The sequence below is a fragment of the Trifolium pratense genome, linkage group LG6 (assembly GCF_020283565.1).
Source record: "Trifolium pratense cultivar HEN17-A07 linkage group LG6, ARS_RC_1.1, whole genome shotgun sequence".
NCBI lineage: Eukaryota > Viridiplantae > Streptophyta > Magnoliopsida > Fabales > Fabaceae > Trifolium > Trifolium pratense.
Window position 1 is genome coordinate 13,783,708 of NC_060064.1, and position 21,438 is coordinate 13,805,145.

Sequence of the window (21,438 nt, forward strand, 5' to 3'; positions counted from 1 at the left end):
TTTCTTTCATAATTGGTTGATAGCTTGTCTTGGTGTTCATGGTGTGCTTGGAACCGAAAAATATTTGGGTTTGACGTCAATGAACGGGCATTGTAAAATAGATATTTTCGGCTTCATCAAGGACAGAGTGTGGAAGAAGATTAACTCTTGGAGTAGTAAAAGTTTGTAAAAGGCGGGGCGCGAAATCCTTATTAAATCGGTCCTCCAATTTATACCGACATACTTCATGAGTATTTTTACTATTTCCTCCTCTCTTTGTGATGAAATTGAAAAAAATGATGAATTCATTTTGGTGTGGTAATTCAGGAGCTCGTAATAAAGCTTTAGAGGAGTCAAATTTGAAATTAGATGGTTTGAAACAATTAATTCACAGCCATCTTTTTTTTTTTTGACACATCACACAAGGATGGTTATAGTATTTCATTAATAATCAAATGGGTAATACATGTTGGTATATCAATAAAAACATTGGAGCTAGTTGTAGATGTGGCTACCCTTGTCAGTGCACGGGCTACCTCATTTGTTTGTCTCCTATTAAACTCAACATGAGAGTTTTCAAAATAAACTGAAAACTATGTTTACAAGTAGCTAAAACATTCCCAAACTCAGTAACATTATTCCCACCATTATGAAAATAATCATCAACTTATCTCCGATCAAGAGCGAAATCTACATTTTCAAGTTGCAGCTCATGGACCCAATTAAGAGCATGGAACATTCCCAACACTTTACCCAATTTAACTTTGCATATTGGTGATGTCTACATAGTTTTGGCAAACACAAACCGACCTTCATCATTGCGTATAGACGTCCCAACACCTACACAATTGCGTTGTATTGAGAAAAACACTTGTTTGGTTGAGGAAGGGGAAGGATGAAAGTGCCCCCATGTAATTAGTTTATATATATATATATATATATATATATAGAGAGAGAGAGAGAGAGAGAGAGAGAGAGAGAGAGAGGGGAAAACAACATAGTTGGGATGTATGTCCCGACCCTGATATCTAGATGCTTGTAGTGTGGAGCTTCTCAAAGAAGAAAAAAAATGAAGAAATATTAAGTCAAAACTTCATTACATCAACAATGTACGGCTCCATTAAATGGATACATTCTTTTTCCCCTTTCCCCTCCATTATTTAACCTTAAAATCTGTAAACCTTGTCAGTCATGAATCACTTGCTGTAATTAATAAAAAAAACTAGTACTCGCTTGGATAACGCACTTTGAGATATGAATAATGCTAGGCCTTCACAAGAAAGTTCATTTTTCATGAACAAGGGGGCTATACTCAGGGTACCACATATTTCGTCTGACATACTCCACAGTATCATCCTACAATGCAGCCAAAGCAAACATTGAGTTAGCAGAAGCAGCAGAATATGAGTAAAACCAGGTTAAAATTGGCATAAGAACCATATATATCATAAAATAAGAGATATGGTCAATTTTGCAATGGACTGTTTTTAATCTTGTTTGGTTCACTGTCCCCTGATACAATATAAGTATTAGACCAAATATGCAGCACATGAACGGTGAGTAGTGTGATGAAAGTTTACTTACTTTTGACATATGTTCAAGTTCTTTGGACCCTACAACCCCATGCCCTTCCGCCAGCCCTTCGGCAACTGCTGCACGTAGAACAGCAGCCCCAACATCTGCTGTAACATTTCGTATACTGCAGTGCAAAAGAAGTAATTTATTAGCTTCAGCACACAATCATCAGTTTGTTAAACATCAATTCAATACCTATCAATGCATATTTGATTCTTTTAAAAATTCGGGTACAAGTTTTCTTAACCATATAATAAAACATAGTTTTGTTTCCGAACATTATATTGTTACATAAATTACATGGTATACCAAACTTGGGTCAAGATCCTAATATATGTGTGTCTAAACAGATTGATGTTTATTTCTCTGAAATAGTTCAGAAAGAGGCTAAGGAAAAAGAAAGCCAAAAAAAGGAACAATACCTATCAATGCATGGATACAAGATTCCTTTCTTGATATCTTCCTCTGTCATGTATGAAGCAAGGCTGTCAAAATGACAACATGTTAGTAATGTGTTTAAAAGGAATTGAGAGGCATCATCAGAGGGGTAGTCAAAATGCACAATTGATCTAAAAATAAAAACATTAATAAGCTTTTCAACATCTTGTTACTTATTACTTCACACAAACAAAATCCCCATCCGCCATGCATTGTTGGGCTAGTAAAGTTTTTAAACATCAAGACTTGTAGAGAAAATTTTCAAAGAAAGGAGGTAGAAATTAGAAAACAGAAAAAATAATTTGACAATACGTAAAAGAAGGTCAGAGTGATCAATTGTTAAACCTAACACCAAGCCCTACAAACATCAAATAAGATAATTTTTTAAACTTCCACCGGTGTGGGAGTATACCATTCAGATGCTGCCTGCAACATTCCATCTGTTATATGACGAGCACCAGACAGAAGTGATCCCAAGCCAATCCTGAAATAGAAAGTTACAATAAAAATTACCACAACATTACCATTCAGAGGCATGATTCATGAAAATATATAAGCCGACACCCTACCCTGGGAACAGGTACATGTTGTTGGCTTGATTTACATAGCCAACTCTTCCATTTCCTGTACAAAAATTAATTTAAAGGTAATGGTAAAATATGATAATGAACAAATGAACCAAACTTTCAAAGCCAAAGATTTTATTAAGAGGTAATTACCAAGATCTACATTTTCAAAAGGGCTTCCACTTGCAAACACTATGCTTTCGCCAGCATGATTAAATGCATCAATAGCAGTGCACTCAGCTGTAACAATAAAAAAAAAAAAAAAAAATCAAAATGAGAAACATGCACATTATCAAGCGACTGTAAATGCTGAATAAGCCTTTTACAAACAAACCACAAACCATTCATAGTGGGATTAGACATGGCAAAGATAGCAGGTTTTGTTGAAACAGATTCTCTCATTGCCTTAAGAACCTGAGTTGAATCTCAACCATTAAAATAAAGAAACCCAATTACAGTAAAAATGCATGATGCAAAGTCCAAAGATGTCTAAACAAAACATTTTCAAACATATCTATTGCATTTAATTGTTGAATATACTTCACTGAGGAAGAGAACATTGTCAGAATGGTATTATAAAAGGTAATTTACCTGCTCATTAAAAACGCCACCGACCCCAGACAATCCAAGCAGCACATGTGGCTTAACCTTCTTAACCTAAAGATAATTGGCATTAATAATTAAAGCATGCAGATGAATGCGTATGCATGTCTTTAAATTATCATTATTTAAGTATCTTCTTATATGAACATATTTGTTTACAGTATCAAAATTTATTTTGTCCATAAATAACAGACTAAAGGCAATGGAGTTTTCCTCAAACAAATTCAGTATCATTACCACTTCAATGATGCTAGCACCCTCTGCAAGCCCTTCAAGATCTCTTGGATTCCTAGCAAATGGAACTGCAGCTGGATCTAGATTACTCCTTTCTGTCGTGATAAGACCCTGAATTCAGGCATTACGTCATTACTGACAAACTTAAATGATTTATTCATATAAACAACTGAATCAGATTATCAGATACATACAATTATGTAACCGAATCCAAAACAGGGATGCAAAGAGCATCTATTTATGATATATCATGCCGTCAAAATTATAAATGAAGACAAATTACGACAAAATATGACTAATGAGGGGTGGGTAGGTAGGGTAGCTCTATTGGTTTGAGTTAAGGGCTAAAGGAACGAGAGTTCCAGGGTTCAAACCCTGGCAAAGGAGAAAAAAATATTTGTATTACAACAATATATTGAACCATGATGATTATGGCTTGGTTTGGGTGCTGCAAAATAAAGCACTAACAATGGAACTGTTCAAGTAAAGACATTGAAAGCATACATCTTTATCAATTAAATAAAATTGACTTTTAGCTTCGGTTTGACTGCACCCTGACATCCTTGAAACTGCCTGGACAGCCATGTTAAGAACCCCAAGCCCTGCACTGCAAGTCAGGAAAAAAAAAAATATAGGCAAGACAGTATTTTGGCAGCCATGTTAGGCAGAAAGTAGTGGCCACAAGGAGTGTGATGGAACAATAAAATTGACAGGACACAAACAAGGATTACAACACAATTGGTTTTGCGAATTACCTGCCAGCTCCAACTATAACTATCTTTTGTTTCACAAAATCAGACAACGGTCGACCTTGGGCTCGTACAGTTCCCAGTAGTCCAGCAAGTGCAACACCAGCTGTGCCCTATTGAACAATGAAAATGATGGTAAGACGACTTTCAATTGTCACTTCAAGAACTCAGTGCATGATTTAACTGCTTGAACATATTCAACATTAACAAAATATATCGCTTTATCACCTGTATATCATCATTAAACATGCAAAACCTTTGGCGATATCGTTTCAGGGTTTCAAAAGCCCACTTCATTTGGAAATCCTCAAACTGATCAAATTAGTCATTATCAGCCAATTACTAATTTAAACATCAAGAACAACATGTTCTAAAAGAAACACAAACCTGCACAATAGCCTTAGGCCATCGTGCGTGAACAGCTTCCATGAATTCATCCACAATCGCCAGATACTCTTCACCTTCCAACCTAGGTTGTCGAACTCCTAAATCTGTCACATGAAAATCATCTATGAATACAATAACTTTCATCCTGTAAACAAGGAGGAATTAGCATGTTTGCTTTCTGCATGCTCAAGAGACCAAAAATGTCAAAGTAACTGAATAACTCCACTACAATAAATCAAAGTTCTTGGAGCAGAAGTTAGACAGATACACTAAGTCCTAACCAACAAAAATGGCAGACCCATTATTTATATTACTATTTCAATGGAACCACATAATGGATGCCAAAAAACATGAAATCTTCCTCAGTTTATAAAGCAAATATGTCCCCATAAAATGAAAGAGGAGACAATACAACAATAGAAACAAGCAAACAAAATATTTGACAGAATGAATTTTACTCACAAAGGCGATCATCAAGTAGCTTTTGATTGTTTGTGCCAACATCCAGCATGACTGGGAGTATCTGCCACAGTTTGAAATAAGCATACATCATAAGTTAAACCAGAGTTACTGGGCTTACCAAGTTGCAATAAAAAATGACTTAAAAAAATTAAAATATTATGCAAAACCAATAATTTTAAATTTGTAATAAATAAATTAAAATACATGCAGAATACACAAGTTGATGGGAAATTAACAATACATAGAGAGAGTAAGGGAAAAGAAACACATACTTTTTGTGGGTTGATACCAGCAGCTGCAACATACATATCAAGTTTTCCTATAGGTATTCCAATGCCCTGAACTCCAAGGTCGCCTAACCCAAGAATACGACTACCGTCTGTCAAGACAATCATGTCTACCTGAAACAGGGAAGTCCTCAATACCATTTCAAACGTGAACAAAAAGAAAAGGGATACAGTATTTACCAAGATGAATTCAATACCTGAGGAGCTGGCCAGTTATAGATCATTGACATCATCTCTCCTTTATCTTTGGCACTAAAATACATTCCACGTGGGCGTCTGAATAACCCGCAATAATTTTGACACACTAACCCAACTGTAGGAGTATAGATTATTGGAGCAAACTCTTTGATGTTATCAATAAGAGCCTGAAGAGAATGAAAGGTAACAACATAAGAATATATATTACCCTATTTTCTCACATTAACAACCCAATTCTATCATCAAACTCACTCTATAGTACAGAGTCTCATTCCTGTCATGAAGTCTATTTAAGATCCTCCATTTGGATAAGGAAACAACTTTATCCGATTGGCCATGGGTATTCTTCTCTAGTGATCTATACGAGTTCACTGAAAAATTAAAATAACAATAATATGTCATGGCTATCAAACAATATAAATTAAAAATAAACATGAAGATAATCAATCATACTAGCACTGTACATAATACAATTTTAAGATAGCCAACAATTTCCGAGATTGAAGAACATAAATGCAAGGTTTTAAATTGTGGTCCGCATCCGCAATGGCGGCCGAAGTATTGCTGATGCGGTAAGCTCCGCAACCGCATCACACCGCAATTGCAGTGTGATTTTAATTCACGTGTACGGCCGCATGAGAAGCCGCATTAAACAATTTTGGCTATGTTCGTTCGATTTTTCTCACCAAAAAATAAAATTTATGAAACTCAAATTCTAATTTGAGTCAAATTCAATGAAATATCTTACTTTTAACAATTGTTCAACTGTGTATTGTAATCAACTGTGTATTGTAATCACATTCGAATTAGTGCTTATGGAATAAACTAAGACTTTGCAATAGTGGACAAATAGTGTAGTGGCATAGTAATCTCATTCTATATAGTTTGTGAAATTTCAAAATGATTTCACGCCGCAACAACGGCAATCGCAGCAACCGCAACAGGTACCGCATTTAAAACCTTATAGTATATGAGAATATTTGGCATAATAAAACTTACTAAAACGATCATATTGGTCTTGAAATGAAATGATACGAGGAGGAAGGAGGCCTCGTAGTCCCAAACGATCCCTTTCAGTTAAGGGAAATCCAGTATCCTACATTTTGAGAATTAACATTACAAATTACGACCTCAAATTAGACTAATTAACATTACAATTAATTTGATTGATTAACGTAAAAAATAATTAAAAGTAAAACAATTACAACCTGAAAACAGTAATTAATTGAAAATTAAAAACGAAGATAAACAGAGTTAGAGAGAATTGAAAACTTGTACGGAAGTGAAGTTGAAGAGGGAGATAATGAACCTTGTTGAACCAAGGATCGTGAAGAATATCAGCACCGCGCTTATGAACCATACATGGAGCAGGAATCGCCGTGGAGAACAACCGCGATCGCAACGACGACGCGGAGAATCGCGTAAGCTTCCACATTCTTTCAAATCAAAACCGTACGTAAAGAAAAAATCTCGAAAAAGTTGCACCTTTCTTTGTAGGTGAGAATTGAGGTAGGTGTTATCAGAGAGAGAGAGAGAGAGAGCGAGAATTTATAGGGAGAGAAATCAGAATCTCTCTCTAACTCTCTCTCTTCACACTGTGCGTGCGTGCGATGCGTGTGTGTTTTGTTTGTTTTTTCGAAGAAAAAAAGAAACAGTTTGAATAAGTTGTTACTTGTTGCACACTTGCAGTTGCAGGTGCTACCCGATTAGGATTCGGGCAACATTGAAAGGTGAAAGAGGAGTGCCCGATGAGATCCGGGCAGAAAACAGTAGGGTGGGACAGTCAGTGTTGTAACACGATGGTGACTAACCAAATAAAATCATTATAATGATGACGTACAATACCTTTTCTTTCCCTCCTTATTACATCCACTCCTTCCAAATATTCCTTATATTTTGTGGATTTATTTTATGGAATATATTCTTTTTGTTTTTTCTAAAATATTTTGTGGATTTATTATTAGGGAATATATTCTTTTTGTTTTTTCTAAAAACAAATATATATTACGGGATTATTATAAATATTATAAAATATTACTCCGTATATTAGAGTTACTACAAAAAATTTATAATATTACAGTTTTTATAAAAAAAAATTATAATATTATAATTTATACAAACAAAAAATATAATATTAGAGTTTATAAAAAAATATTATTAGAATTTCTACAAAAAAAATATAGTTTCTACACAAAAAAATTATATTAGAAAAGCTCTAATTGAATGTCACCTTTTTTTTTTGTAGAAACTCTAATATTATTTTTATTTTTTTGTAAATACTCTAATAAATATTTTTTTGTATAAACTCTAATATTATATATGTTTTTAGAAACCCTAATATTTTTTGGTAGAAACTGTAATAATTTTTTTTTTGTATAAACTCTAAAATATTATATTATTTTTTAGAAACTCTAAGATTATATCTTTTTATGTAAAAACTCTAATATTATACTTTTTTTTGTAAAAGCTCTAATATTATAATTTTTTTAGAAACTCTGATATAATATTTTAATATTTTTATAGAAACTCTAATATCATAATTAAATTATTATATTGTAATTTTTTAAATGCTAAAGTACACTTATATAAAATACACGAAAATGAATTAATGTTTATTTGCTTATGCTCTTACAAGAAAGAGGAGCAATGGAATACACTATTATAGTGGCTGAAACAGCAAATTCTCTGGCTACATTACAATACCTAGCGCCTTATACCGGAGCAGCTCTGGCTAAATATTTTATGTACCGTGAACGTCACACTTTAATTTTTCTTTTGAAGGTTGCAAATGTCCTTTTTCATTCTATATTATTTAGAAAGGTTGTCTGTGTTTTCTTTGAATTGATCATGAGACTGATTTTATTTGTGTATGTAAATACGTTAATACAATATATGTTTAAAGATGTTACAGAGGCATAGTGAAGTTGAAAATACTCTCTCATTCCCCGTTTAACAACATTGTGAGATTCTCTCTATTTGTTTTCTTCTTTTGAATGTTGTCTATGTTCTTTTTCATTCTATATTATTTAGAAGGTCGTCTATTTCTTTTTCAATTTTTATGAGATTCATTTTATTTAATTTAGTTGACTATAAAAATACGATATATGTTTAAGGATATTACAATGACATAGTGGGTGGGAAGGACTCCTCATTCCCCACTCAACAACCAGGGACGGATCTGGCAGGGGGCAGACAGTGGCCAAGGCCCCCTCCCCTCCATCTCTTACATACATATACATATATTTCACTCTAACACTAATACTATATATACTTACTGTTAATATACTGATGACAGCCAATTATATGATGTTTTTAGTAGTAAATTAGAGTAGTTTTAATAACAATTGAAGCCCAAAAGCAAGCAAATACCTGGAAAAGTGAAGTTACAGGGCTCAGCAGCAAGAAAAGTGGAAAAAGCAGCAAAAAAAGGACAAAAACATAATAAACAGCGCAACCCATCGTACCCACGATGAGTCTCGGCGGGGCGCGATGAGAAGGCGGTTTAATTGAAGAAAATCTGCAGAAAATCATTTTCATCATGGCACGATGGCTTGTCATCGTGGCACGATGATGACTTGAAAAATACGCAGAAAATCCTGAGAAGATCTTCCATCGCACCACGATAGGATCCATCGTGGCCACGATGAGGCGAAAATACATGCCATCGTGGCCACGATGTGTGCGATAGATGTGCAGAAAAAGCTCAAACTCAACTGAAAAACTATAAATAGAGTCTCCTTCCTCCACTATCATTCATTCCAAAATATTCAGAGACATTGAATATTCACTCTAGAGTAGGAGAACTCTAAGGAGAAGGAAATGAGGCCAAGGAACTCCAAGGCCAATAAGGTTCTTTTCTTTTATGCTTTTGTAATTTATTTTTCCTAGATTAGGTGGAGTCGAGGAACTCCCTTACGAATGCTTGGTTTGTAATTTATACAATTTGGGTATAATTCAATTGCTTTCATATTGCTAACTTTTTATCGTCTGATTTTATATTTATTTTAATACTGATCACATTAGAATAAAATCTAAGGACCTAGTGGATATCGCATATGAAACAAAGCTAGTAATCTCAAACGAAGGACGGTATGCTAGGGCCAACATGAGACCATTAAATTCAGTATATGTGGTCTTAGTATAGGATTAGAACGCACAATAATTTCTACCTTACAGAGTTGCTTCTGGGTAAGTGACTACTTTTAGGCACACGTGACAGCTTATGACACACGGAGTCACCGGGGTAATTAGATCAAAGTTTAAACGAAAAAGTGGAACTTTGGGGCAATGATGCTTAAATAATTAAGGGTAACCTTTAACTAGACTCTGTATAGCTTGTAATAGAAATAGGAACATATATTGCTTCAAACCTATTTTCAACAGTCTAAATCCTAATAGAGGGAAAAAATTGAACAACCAAGCAGGAGTAAGGGAGGGATCCGACCACACTTAACCACCCTGTGTGGTCACACACACACACCTTTTATTGTTCTGTCATTTAATTTCTGCATTTATTTCTTGCATTTTACTAATTATCCGCAAAGATACCTTTCAAAACAAACAAAGCGAAGGCAACTACGATATTCCTAAGCGAAACTAGTAACCTTGGCACAATCCCTGTGGAGAACGATAAACTTACTACTTTATTACTTGGTAGCGATTCTGTGCACTTTCAAAACCACTGTCATATACTATAATTTATGTTATGTGAATATAGTTTAGTTGACAGGAATATTACACGTAATATGTATAGACTAATGTTCGAACTTTGGTACATCCATTTTTTCTAAATGGTAAGAGTGTTTGTTCCCTTAAGTAGGTGGTCAAAAGTTCAATTTCGGACTCATGCATATGAAAAAAGTTCAATTGAGAGAGAATAATTTAGTACTCAAAACATGATAGCAAAAAAAAAAAATACATTGACAATGTAAACAAAAATAATCTCTATAAATAAAATAGGTTAGTTAGTTTTCGGCCCCCGGTGTTATACGTTTCTGGATCTCTCCCTATAACAACAACATTGAGAGATTCTCTCTCTATTCTTTTTTTTTTTTTTTTAAGGTTGTCTATGTTTTTTTTCAATTGTTTATGAGATTCACTATATTTAATTTATTTGAGTATGAAAATCCAATATATTTTAAGGATGTTACATAGGTATAATGAGACTGAGATGGGTAGTACTTCCCTATTTTCGGTTCCACAACAGTGAAATATTCTCTCTATCTCTCTCGCTCTCTCGTCTCTATCTCCCAGGATTTTGTACGAACTCCAACAACAAAAAGTAATTGTAAATTCTGTCTTCCATGACTTTGTACGAACTCCAAACCTGTTGTTGTTGTTACTATTATTCTTATAAAGAGAAGAAGATGAATCAGATAAACTCGTATTATCGCTTATAATGGAACTTAGCGGGGTTTAAAGATCAAAATTCATCGCTTATGATGGAAATATGGAATATGATTTTTTTTTAAAAAAGAAGAATATTCCATTGATGTGTCAATAAACACAACTTGTGTTTTCCTTAACATAACTAGTAATAGACCCGTGCATTCGCACGGGTCGTAACGTTACACCGATAATTTTTCAAGTTACACTTTGTTATATAAAATTTTAAAAAGAAATTATTGCATTAACACGTTTAATTGAAAAAAATAAATCTTTGAAATTAGATTTATTTAATCAGTATTATGAAACAATAGAATAATTTGTCCCATATAAGTTTTGAGCAATTTGTTTTCCGTAAATTTTTTATTAACATCAATTTGTTCTCCAGATTATTTAATTTCTTATCAGTTTCCCCGTGTACAATTGTTAATTAAAGGTTTTCAGCAACAACTTGTTCTTGCTGTATAATATTTTGTTAAAAATTTTCATCAGCAATAATTGTTCTCAGTATAATTTAATTTTTTTCCAATTTCTCCGTGTATAAGAGTTAATTAAAAAAATTTCATCAACAACAATTGTGTTCTGTATAATATAATGATTAATTTAATTTTTATATGAACAACAACTTGTTCCTCGAATCATTTAAAATTTTCATGAGTAACAATTTGTTCCCCATATATAATAATTAATTAAAAAATTCCATCAACAATAATTTGTTCTTTGTATATAATTAGTTAATAATTTTTTTATCAACAACACTTGTTCCCCGTATAATATAGTTAATTTAAGTTTTTCATCAGCAAATATCTTGTCCCCGTGTCCGTGTGTAATAGTTAATTTAAATTTTTCATCACTCACAATATGTTTTCGTATATATTAGTGTAGTATATTTTATAGAAAGACATCACCAACAATTTGTTCCCCGTATATATCAGTGTATGATATATTAGTGTATGATTTATTTACTTAAAAATACTAAAATAAATATTGATCTATTAATTAACAAAATTATTTTTGTAAAAAATAATTAGAGTTAAGTTCAATTGTTTGGTGAGAAGAGACCCATATTGCAGCCCAAGCCCAAAATGCATAATCCAATCAAATCTTATTATTCTTATATATTATCTCAAATCCTACAATTTTCACATCCTCTTTGTCTCATTTCAACAGCCGCCGCTCCTTTTTTTCTTTCTTTCTTTTTTCTAACGGCATCCTTCTTCAATATTTCATCATCTCCTCTCCTTCATCAACCATCTCATCTTTTTCTAAAGATCAACCTACAATATGGTTCCATTGTTTCACATCTCTTTTTAAAAATTTCAATTGCCACTTTCTCAGCTTGATTTTTACCTCCATAGACAATCTTTTGAAACATCATCACCATATAAAGAATCTCCTTGGCCTCCTTTACAAAACCCACAAAACAAAATTCAAGATCGACCACCTTTGTCAGTGGCCACCGTGCTGGAACAAACAGCCACTGTGCCGACGCCGGAAAACCCTGCTTTTGTTTTGTGTTGTCTTCTTCCACCACTTCTCTCACACATGCAACAACAGCAACAACAACAAATAATCAGAGTTTGTATCTCATAATTTTTTGTATCTTTGTAAAGTCTTTTTCCGTCGGAGGTTTGCAAAAGTCATGCAAAATATACATAATTTTAGATCTATTTCCCCATACTACTGTAATTTTAGATTTTTTTTGTTATATTTATTTGTTGTTGAAAAATATACATAATGTTTTTCTCAGTTTTTGAAAACATATATATTCAATAGAAGTGGAAAAATCACATCTGATTTCTGAAATTTATAGGAAAAATCATGTAATTTTGTTTTAATTTTATTTTTTGTTTATCCAAATAAGTTTATATAAAGAATAATATTGTTGTTTTTTTTACATCTTTTTTATTTTAACTTCACTTTTAAATTCTTGTTCTTTTTCTTATGTTGCATCTTCTTTGTTTTTCTTTAAAATAAAAGTTAAATAATCAAAACTTTTAAAATAATCAAACTGTTCCATGTTTTATCTACTAAAAATAGCTTCTGATGTTCTTTATCATGCTTCTGATCTTCTTTGTTGTTCTTTTCATGAAGAAGATGAAGTAGTAATTGTATTTTTTTTTTGATCTGATTGCATTTTTTTTTTGGGTTCTTTTCATGAAGAAGATGAAGTAATAATTGTTCTTTTTCTACTGTTGGTATTGGTATGATTGTCATGTTTGTTCTTATCTGCATTTTATTGATAAGGAACTTATGAATATGAAAAGTATTTGTAATTATTTATAGATTAATACAATTATTTTGATGAAAAAGTAATATATTAAATTGTTTGAAGATTATACCTTGAAGTAGAATTTGTTCATGAATCTTGTGTGGAATTTGTTCAACCGTGAAAAGTGTTATAATATTTTACTTTCCCGTGTTCTTGTTTGTTGTGATGAGTGAAATACTTTCAACTTTCTAGCAAAGAAAAAATATTCATTCAAGCTTAGATTATGCATTTGAAGTAAGAAAAATCAAGAACAAATAAAAGAGGAGAGAAGAGGAGAAGTTTGAAATGAGAATGAAAAAAAAATGAGTTTACCTGCATTGCTGTTGTTGTTGTTGTTAGATAGAGATGAATTCAATTTATTTTTCTGCAAATAAACAAAAAAATCAATTTATAGAAAAAAATGCAGTGAAGAGAAAAAGAAAGAATAAAAACAAAGAAAGAAGATTAAGAGTTAAAAGGTAAATGAATGAATGAGAGAGTATTGAGTGATATAAATATAGTTTAATTTGAAATTTGAAATTTGAAATTTGAAATTGGGAATTTGCCCCCAATAGTTTTGACAGCTATTTACAACTTTTTGAAGTCACATGAAGATTTTTCTAAAAAAGTGGTTGAAAACTAAGTAACTAAATGAGTTGATTTGAAACCATGGCTCACATTGGGCTCAACAAAAAGTTATCTTTTGTCTCACAAAACCAAGTAACCGGCTCAGTTAAATTGAAATATGGCTCGGTTAGACTCATTTAGTTCAGTTAGCAAAATTTTAGACATCATTTGCCCTTATTTGGGACACTTGTCAATTTCTTAAGGAGGGGCAATTTTGCCTTTACCAGGTACATTAACATTCTTATATTGTATTGGATAAGTAGTAACAGTTGGAAACAAGGAAGACATTTTCTATTATTTCTTCATCTTGCGTCATATATGTTGGAAAATTTTAGAAGACCGATAGTACAAAACAAAAAAAGATAACACTAATTGGAAGTTTGTTGTGCCGTGAAAAATCACTTCCTTGAAAGTAAAATTTGGCTAGATCTTGATGCAATCTAGATTGCTGACTGATCTCCAAGGTTAACACAACGAGTCTATGAACACGCGCACTTGTGGCCTTAGACTATGGAAATCACAGAACAATTGCCCAGAATTTTAGTAGTAAAAAAATAAAAAAAAGAAGTGAAATAAAGAGGAGATGTTTTTCCGTTGTTTCACAAGACTATGAGAGTCCTTTTTTAATAGCCAAACAATGAGAAAACATTTCCTACTTTTTCTGTCAACTTATTAGCAACACAATTTAAATAAGGTGAATTTTTCGGTACACATATTATGTGGATATGTACCGGTACATTTGTTGAAGTGGATGATTCTAATTGGTTTATAAATAATATTTATTAATTTTTCTATATTAAATAGTATTTGTGGCTATTTATGAACCAATTACAATCATCCACTTAAACCGTATACCAGTACATATCCACATAAGATGTACCAAAATGTTAAAAAATTGCTAATAAAGCCGATGTTAAGCTATCTTTGTTTATAGCTAATCAACATCATTAAAAAGAAAAATTTGTTAAAAAGAATAACAATCAAAATTGATTAAAATCAATTGGAGAATAAAGTAAAAAAGAATATTTTTACTGATATGAGACACCACGTAATAAAGTATATAAATGCATGTGCTTGTTCAGTATGATATGAATATGAGACATCAATTCAATTCACGTATGTTAATTTCAATTCATGTACCCTAATTTAAACACATATGTGAAATACTCAATTTACATACACTACTTAAATTGAGATGCACAAATGCATTTGCAAAGAAAAAAAAATGGAAATGCAAAAAATCATGATGATTTATTTATGTAATCGAGTATTAATGGAATACTTTATGCTTTTCAATCTTTAAACTTTCTTCAAATTTGGTCACCTTCAATAAATGTTTGTAAGAGAGTGAGAGATGTAAAAAAGGGGATATATATATATATATATATATATATATATATATATATATATATATATATCAACAAGGACATTTTTGGTATTATGACTAAAATTTAAATGGATTTTGGGTATAAGTGGATATTTTTGGGGCGTGACAAGAAAAAATCTATCAGTTTTTATTCAAAAATAATGTGTTTTTCTTCTCGAACCCTCAGTGTCACCTACACGCCCTCTGATATTCTCAATTTATCCCCTTGCTACTTAGAATGCGAGTGTGTAATAGCAAAAATTGGGAAAAAGGCAGTTCGTTTTCTAAGATGCAAACAATGAACTGTGTTCACTTTCTAGGATGCAAAGTAAATGAGTCGAGTCGAGTCAAATCAAATCTATCTGAGCTCGACTTGATAAGAATTGGTTCGGTTCGAAACTCGACTCAAGTTTGACACAAACTTTTTTATAAGATAATTTTGACTTTTGACTTTCTATTTTTATTATACTCCCTCCGGTCCTTTTTATAAGAAACTTTTGACTTTTCAGGTTTATTCAATAAGTATTGTATTTGATTTATATTATAAATCAAATACATTAGTTATTTGATGAATCTAAAAAATTGACTGTTTTTTATAAATAAAGACCGGATGGAGTAATATTTATGAGATATAGGCATGAGATGGGAACGATTAGGGGTGTCAACATGGTTGGGATGTCAAGTTTTTCCTTAATGTCTATATGTTCTTGATTCGGTAAAAAATAAATTGTCAAAAATATCCCATCAACTTTTTTTATTCTTAACTAGCATTCCAGGCAGGCCCGTTCCGCGCTTGTCTGTGTCTAACTTATGTAAAAAAAATGTCTTATGTTATGGTGAGTTGGTTAATAAAAAAATTTTGTTGCTAAAAAAAACAAAAAATGTGTCTTATGTTATGAAGTTTGTTAATAAAATATTTTTGTTGCTACTAAAAAATAATCAAGTGTATTGTTGGTATTATGAAAAGTCCACACCAAAACTCATGTATCCTCTTTATATACAGTATAGATATCTCAACTTTTAAAAAATAATTTATCATAAAATAGAAAAATAATAAATAAAAATATAAAAGCAAGTGCTCACCAACCTCATACCAAATATAAATTATATATATCTAAAAAAAACTTACATAAAAAGTAAAAAAAATTAATAATTTCACTAAAAAATAATATTTTTCCAAATAAAAAATAAGATAACCATAATAAAAATATTATTAATTTAATGAATAAATAAAAAAAGGAAAAAGAGGGAAAAATGAACCTTTTTTTGTGTTTAAAAGGAGGGAGAGACTCGAAGAGATTATTCACATAGCATCTTGCTTCAAAAAAACTTCTCTCCCCATTTTCACTTTCTCTACTTCTTGTTTGTGTTCCATATCCTCCACAATGGCCAACAATAACAATAACAATAACAACAACACCAACAACGATGCTTTCAACTTTGCTGCATTTTCTTCTGGTATATCAATGTCCTTGTCTCTTAATAATGTCTCTATGTTTCATCAATTTGTTTTTTCTCTAATGTTTTTTTTTGTTGTGTAATTTTTTATTTATTGAATTTTGGTTTATTTATTTATTCTTTGCAGCTCTTAATGGTGGTGCTAAAAGTGCTGAGCTTATTGGGGCTATGAAGGTTTGAATATCTCTTCTTTTGTTTACTCAATTTTGATTTTTTTTTTCCATTTTGCTTCAATTATGTATACCATTAATTTTTTTTGAAATTTTTTATGGTTTAATGTTATCTTAATTGTCAAAAAAAATATTTTAATCAAACTCTTAATTTCATTATCAATTTATAATTTTTTGGTTTTTCTTTTGATTTGATCAATTACTCAATTTTGATTTTCTCACTGTGCTTCAATTATAGACCGAATTTTTTTTGTAAATTTTAATGGTTTAATGTTATCTAAAATGTTTTAATCAAACCCTTAATTTGATCATCAAATTTTATTTTTATGTTTTGGGATTTTGTTTTGATGATTGGTTTGATTTATAATTTATCAAGTAATTTTTTTGGTTGATGATTGGTTTTAAGTTGCTCAATTACTCAACTTGTGTTGCTCATTTTACTTCAACTAATTACACTTTTTTTTTTTTGTAAAATTTCATGCATTACTACTACTGTGATCTAATTGTTTTAATTGAATCTGAATTTGATTATCATTTTTTGTTTGTTGGTCAGTTTTTTTAAGTTTCATGTTTTATTGTGATCTAATTTTGTTTTAATTGAACCTTTGATTTTGAATGTCAATATTTATATTTTGAGTTTTTTATATTTATGTTTTATGTTTTGGGTTTTTTACTCAATTTGTTTTGTTCCTTCTGCTTCAATTATAAATCTTTATTTTTTTGTTTGTAATTTTCATGCTTTATTTTATTTTTATCATTTGTATTTTAATTGATGCTTGATTTTGAATGTCAATTTTTTTATTTTTAGGGTTTTTGTTTTGATGATTGGTTTGAGTTATTACTTATGAAGTTTATCTTTTTTCGGTTGGATTTGTGTGTATAGAGAAAGCTAGAGGCCTTTGCTAGAGAGGACTTGACTGAGTTGCCAATTGATTTCCTCGATAGTCTTTCCCCCGCTGTCAAGAGGCGTGTCGAGGTTCTCCAAAAGATTCAGGTATATTTCCATAAATCTTATAGTTATTATGATTATGATTATGATGCTTCAAAGTTTTTTTCGGTTTAGATTTTGCATGTGTTATGTTATGTTTAATTGAATAATTTATCGCTAGATCTGAACCATTGTATGCTATAATTTTATCAATCGATTTTTTCACACGATAGGAGTTATTGAAATCATTTTAGGATAATTTGTTGTTAATGTTATAGATCTCGTCATGGCAGGCGTAAGAGGCCAATCGTGACATCATATTAAATCATTTTAACCCTTATAATAATAGATCTGTCAATTGCTCCGAACCTTCGTTATTAATTTGTTTTTCCATTTATTATCGGCTTATGAACTTGTTTAATGACTACATAGGATGAACATGATGAATTGAAGGAAAAGTTTTTCGAGGAGAAAGCGGCTCTTGAAGCCAAATACCAAGTTTTATATCAACCATTGTACACCAAGGTATCTCGATGATTCTCGTTACTGATTGTTCAATTACTCACGTTAAGAGTTATTGAATTCAATTTGTATGGGAACATTCAATGTAATATCTTTATTACTAAATTCGTTTATAAATGAATGCAGCGCTATGAAATTGTGAATGGTATTACTGAAGTGGAAGCGAAAGGGGCTGCAAATGAAACTCCAGCCGATCCAGAAGTGGTAGCAATGGCCACGGCAGCTGATACGGCTAAGTCTGAAGGTATATTAACTAGAATTTGACACCTTACACTTTTTATTGTTCCGATTCTCGACTTCAACAGTTTTCTTGTGACTTACGTAGAGAAAGGAATTCCTTCATTTTGGCTCATTGCTATGAAAAACAACGATATCTTGGCTAAAGAGGTAAGTTGAAAAACGTATTCAATTGTTAACTTTATTTACTCTTTAGTGCTCGAGTTTTTATAGCTATAGAATTACTTTTGTAACTATCTTTTGACTTCTTTATGAATTAGATTACCAAACATGACGAGAAAGCTCTAAAGTTTCTCGAAGACATCAAGTATACCAAGATAGCTGCACCCAAGGGATTTAAACTAGAATTTTTCTTCCATAAAAATCCATTTTTTTCAAATTCGGTGTTAAGAAAGACATACCAGGTGGTCAACGAAGACGACCCTATACTAGAGAATGCTATTGGGTAAGTTAGTATTTTTAACCAGATGCTATTATGTAATCTATTTTCAATCGTTTATGATTGCGAATACTCGCTGCATTTTTTTACAGGACTGAAATTGATTGGCTCGATGGAAAATGTCTCACTGCGAAGAAGGTTATGAAAAAGAAAGCGAGGATGGGATCCAATAATACTAAGCCGATTAACAAAACTGTAACCTGTGAAAGTTTCTTTAACTTTTTTGATCCACCAGAGATCCCCGAAAATCATCTGAACATTGACGAAGAAGTGGTACGAAAGACAATCTATAAAAAATCTCGGCCAAATATAAATATGACATACTAATTTTTTTTAAACATTTTTTTTAACAGGCTGAGGAACTTCAAAAGGTAATGGAGGAGGACTATGAAATTGGGTAAGCTTAATAGTTAATACTATTTTATTTTATTTTTGCATTTTCTAATCTTGATTCTATACTTAAATGAATTTTGATATTTATTTAGGTCTGAGATAAGAGACAAGATCATCCCCCATGCTGTATCATGGTTTACTGGGGAGGCTGCTGTTGGAGAGTTTTACGAGGATGATGACGAAGACGATGACTTATATGATGAAGATAGTGAAGAAGACGATGATGATGAAGAGGATAAGGTATAATCTAGTGATTTGGATTGTTGAAATGTTATTGTTAATTCTTTTTTGTTTGTTATAATTTTGAAGTTTGAACTCGAACTAACACTTTTTTTTTCTTGTTCTTTTTTGTTAATTTTTTTCGGGATGTTGCTACAGTCATAAGCACTTAAGGTAAGTTATTTTATCTTTCGCCGAATTTTTTTTGCTTGACACATTTAATTATTGTTATCTTTATGATAAAAAAACTCTTCTATTGGTTGAAATTTTGTGTCCCACAAAATTGCGTAAGTTTCATTTTCACGTAAATTTTGTGGGACCTGAATGAATTTTAACAAATAGAAGAGTGTGTGTGTTAGAAACAGCCTATTGCTCGCATGATTCTTTTCTATATTTATTTTCCATGTCGCTCGACATTGCATTCGTGATTTGAATTTTGTATTTATATATTCGCAGGTTGGCGAGGTTCAACAGGGTGAGAAACCAGCAGAGTGCAAATATCAATAAAGATGATTGTTTTGATGAAGAAGTGGATTTCAATTTGATGATGGTTTTCATTGGTGCTAGATTTATTTTACTCATTTATATCTTTTAGTTTGAATTCGATTTTGAGCTCATTCTCCTATTTTGGCCATTGTTTTAGAGAAACGTGGTTATAGAGTTTGGAGATGTATTTGTTTTTTGCTACAATAATTCCGGGATACTTTATTTTTTTTTATACTATTTCGTACCAAATATTATGAATTTTATGGTAAATTTTGATTACCAATTCATTTCAACAAGTTTTTTCATTTAATTATCGGAGCATGTTTTGGATTGTGTGTTTTATTATTTTGTATTATGTTTTAATTGTGAAAATCTATTGTATATATTAGGTGTGAGTAAGAGTTATATTTTGAATGGAAATCTATATGTTGATCAACATATAAGTGAGCGACTCGTGTACTTCAATTTTTTAACGTTTTGAGTTAAGAAGTGGTGTCAAATTTTATTTGAATGGTTGTTCAAATAATCGAGGTTCTGAGTTCGATTCCTAATTTGGGCATGCAGTAACGTCAAAACTCTTATGAGAGTTTGCCGTCCATTTGGATCCCACAAGACTCGAGAAATAAAAAATATTGTTGGTATTATGAAAAGTCCACACCAAAACTCATGTAGCCTCTCTTTATATATAGTATCTTTACGTATAGTATAGAATAGATATACACATTGTGTTTTTTTTTTAGGATCAATAGATATACACATATTAATAAATATAAAAAAGTATAAAATAATCTTATATATAAATATAAGTAAATCTATTAAAAGAAGATGCTATGGATTTTACTTATCTACCCCTTCTCCGTAATTTTCATTTTTTGACACCTAATTAAATAAAAGGGTACAAATGTCCATTGACACATATAAATTTTTACAAAAATAAAATGATATTCATTCATTCATTCAAATTGACAGAAAAAATCAAATACAACCACATATTCAACATCGCTAAAAACATAAAGATGAATCTGTGAACAAGCTCACAGTATCCAAGTTAATAGCATACAAAGGCACAATGCTTACAACAAATAATATCATAAACTTAAAGTCACCGTAATATCGACCTTGCCTTCGGGTCTGCAACGTTGATGTCCAAATCATTGACTGAATCTGTAATTGACTGAAGCTGATCTTTCAATTGAAATCAAATGAACACCGTAACAATACGAGAAATCTAAAAGTGCTGCACAAGACGACCAACAACACAATGCCGCACTCAGACGACGACAAAATCACAAAAAAAAAAAACACAAAAGAAAAAAACTTGATCAATGTGAAGATCACTTATTTAAATTGAAACAATGAAAAAAACAAAAAAAAAAACAGATGTAGAGGGGTGATTCTAGGCCAAAAATAACCTAAAATCACCCCTCTCAAGTGAACACCCCTCTCAAGTGAACAAAGAAAAAAAAGTATGTAAAAAAA

The 21,438-nt window shown here is 31.5% G+C and overlaps 2 protein-coding genes across 2 annotated transcripts; one reads left to right on the forward strand and one right to left on the reverse strand.

The window, feature by feature from the left end:
- Positions 1-977: 977 nt before the first annotated feature.
- LOC123888227 (NAD-dependent malic enzyme 59 kDa isoform, mitochondrial-like) lies at positions 978-7,300 on the reverse strand. The gene is made up of 19 exons (XM_045937202.1): positions 6,788-7,300; positions 6,478-6,574; positions 5,731-5,849; positions 5,478-5,645; positions 5,266-5,394; positions 4,994-5,054; positions 4,532-4,635; positions 4,373-4,456; positions 4,151-4,257; positions 3,900-4,002; positions 3,399-3,506; positions 3,150-3,215; positions 2,900-2,972; positions 2,712-2,798; positions 2,562-2,616; positions 2,405-2,476; positions 1,977-2,039; positions 1,564-1,678; positions 978-1,335 (listed from the first exon to the last, which is right to left on the reverse strand). Exons 1-19 carry the CDS (start codon positions 6,911-6,913, stop codon positions 1,264-1,266), a joined length of 1,809 nt encoding a protein of 602 aa, XP_045793158.1. The 5' UTR covers positions 6,914-7,300; the 3' UTR covers positions 978-1,263.
- Positions 7,301-16,429: 9,129 nt separating this feature from the next.
- On the forward strand, positions 16,430-20,198 carry LOC123888228 (nucleosome assembly protein 1;2-like). Its single transcript, XM_045937203.1, has 12 exons — positions 16,430-16,565; positions 16,693-16,739; positions 17,619-17,729; positions 18,096-18,188; positions 18,312-18,429; positions 18,511-18,572; positions 18,683-18,867; positions 18,954-19,134; positions 19,215-19,258; positions 19,347-19,494; positions 19,633-19,647; positions 19,930-20,198. The coding sequence occupies exons 1-11, from the start codon at positions 16,493-16,495 to the stop codon at positions 19,636-19,638; spliced, it is 1,068 nt and encodes a 355-aa protein (XP_045793159.1). The 5' UTR covers positions 16,430-16,492; the 3' UTR covers positions 19,639-19,647; positions 19,930-20,198.
- The last annotated feature ends 1,240 nt before the right edge of the window (positions 20,199-21,438 follow it).

Excerpts from the sequence above, each read along its gene's own strand:
- LOC123888227 (XM_045937202.1), bottom strand. The coding sequence starts at position 6,913 with ATGTGGAAGCTTACGCGATTCTCCGCGTCGTCGTTGCGATCGCGGTTG. Across the intron at positions 4,457-4,531 it reads GGCCTAAGGCTATTGTGCAG|TTTGAGGATTTCCAAATGAA; the intron begins GTTTGTGTTTCT and ends TAATTTGATCAG. Across the intron at positions 2,799-2,899 it reads GTCTAATCCCACTATGAATG|CTGAGTGCACTGCTATTGAT; the intron begins GTTTGTGGTTTG and ends TTATTGTTACAG.
- LOC123888228 (XM_045937203.1), top strand. The coding sequence starts at position 16,493 with ATGGCCAACAATAACAATAACAATAACAACAACACCAACAACGATGCT. Across the intron at positions 18,573-18,682 it reads ACGATATCTTGGCTAAAGAG|ATTACCAAACATGACGAGAA; the intron begins GTAAGTTGAAAA and ends TTTATGAATTAG. Across the intron at positions 18,868-18,953 it reads ATACTAGAGAATGCTATTGG|GACTGAAATTGATTGGCTCG; the intron begins GTAAGTTAGTAT and ends ATTTTTTTACAG.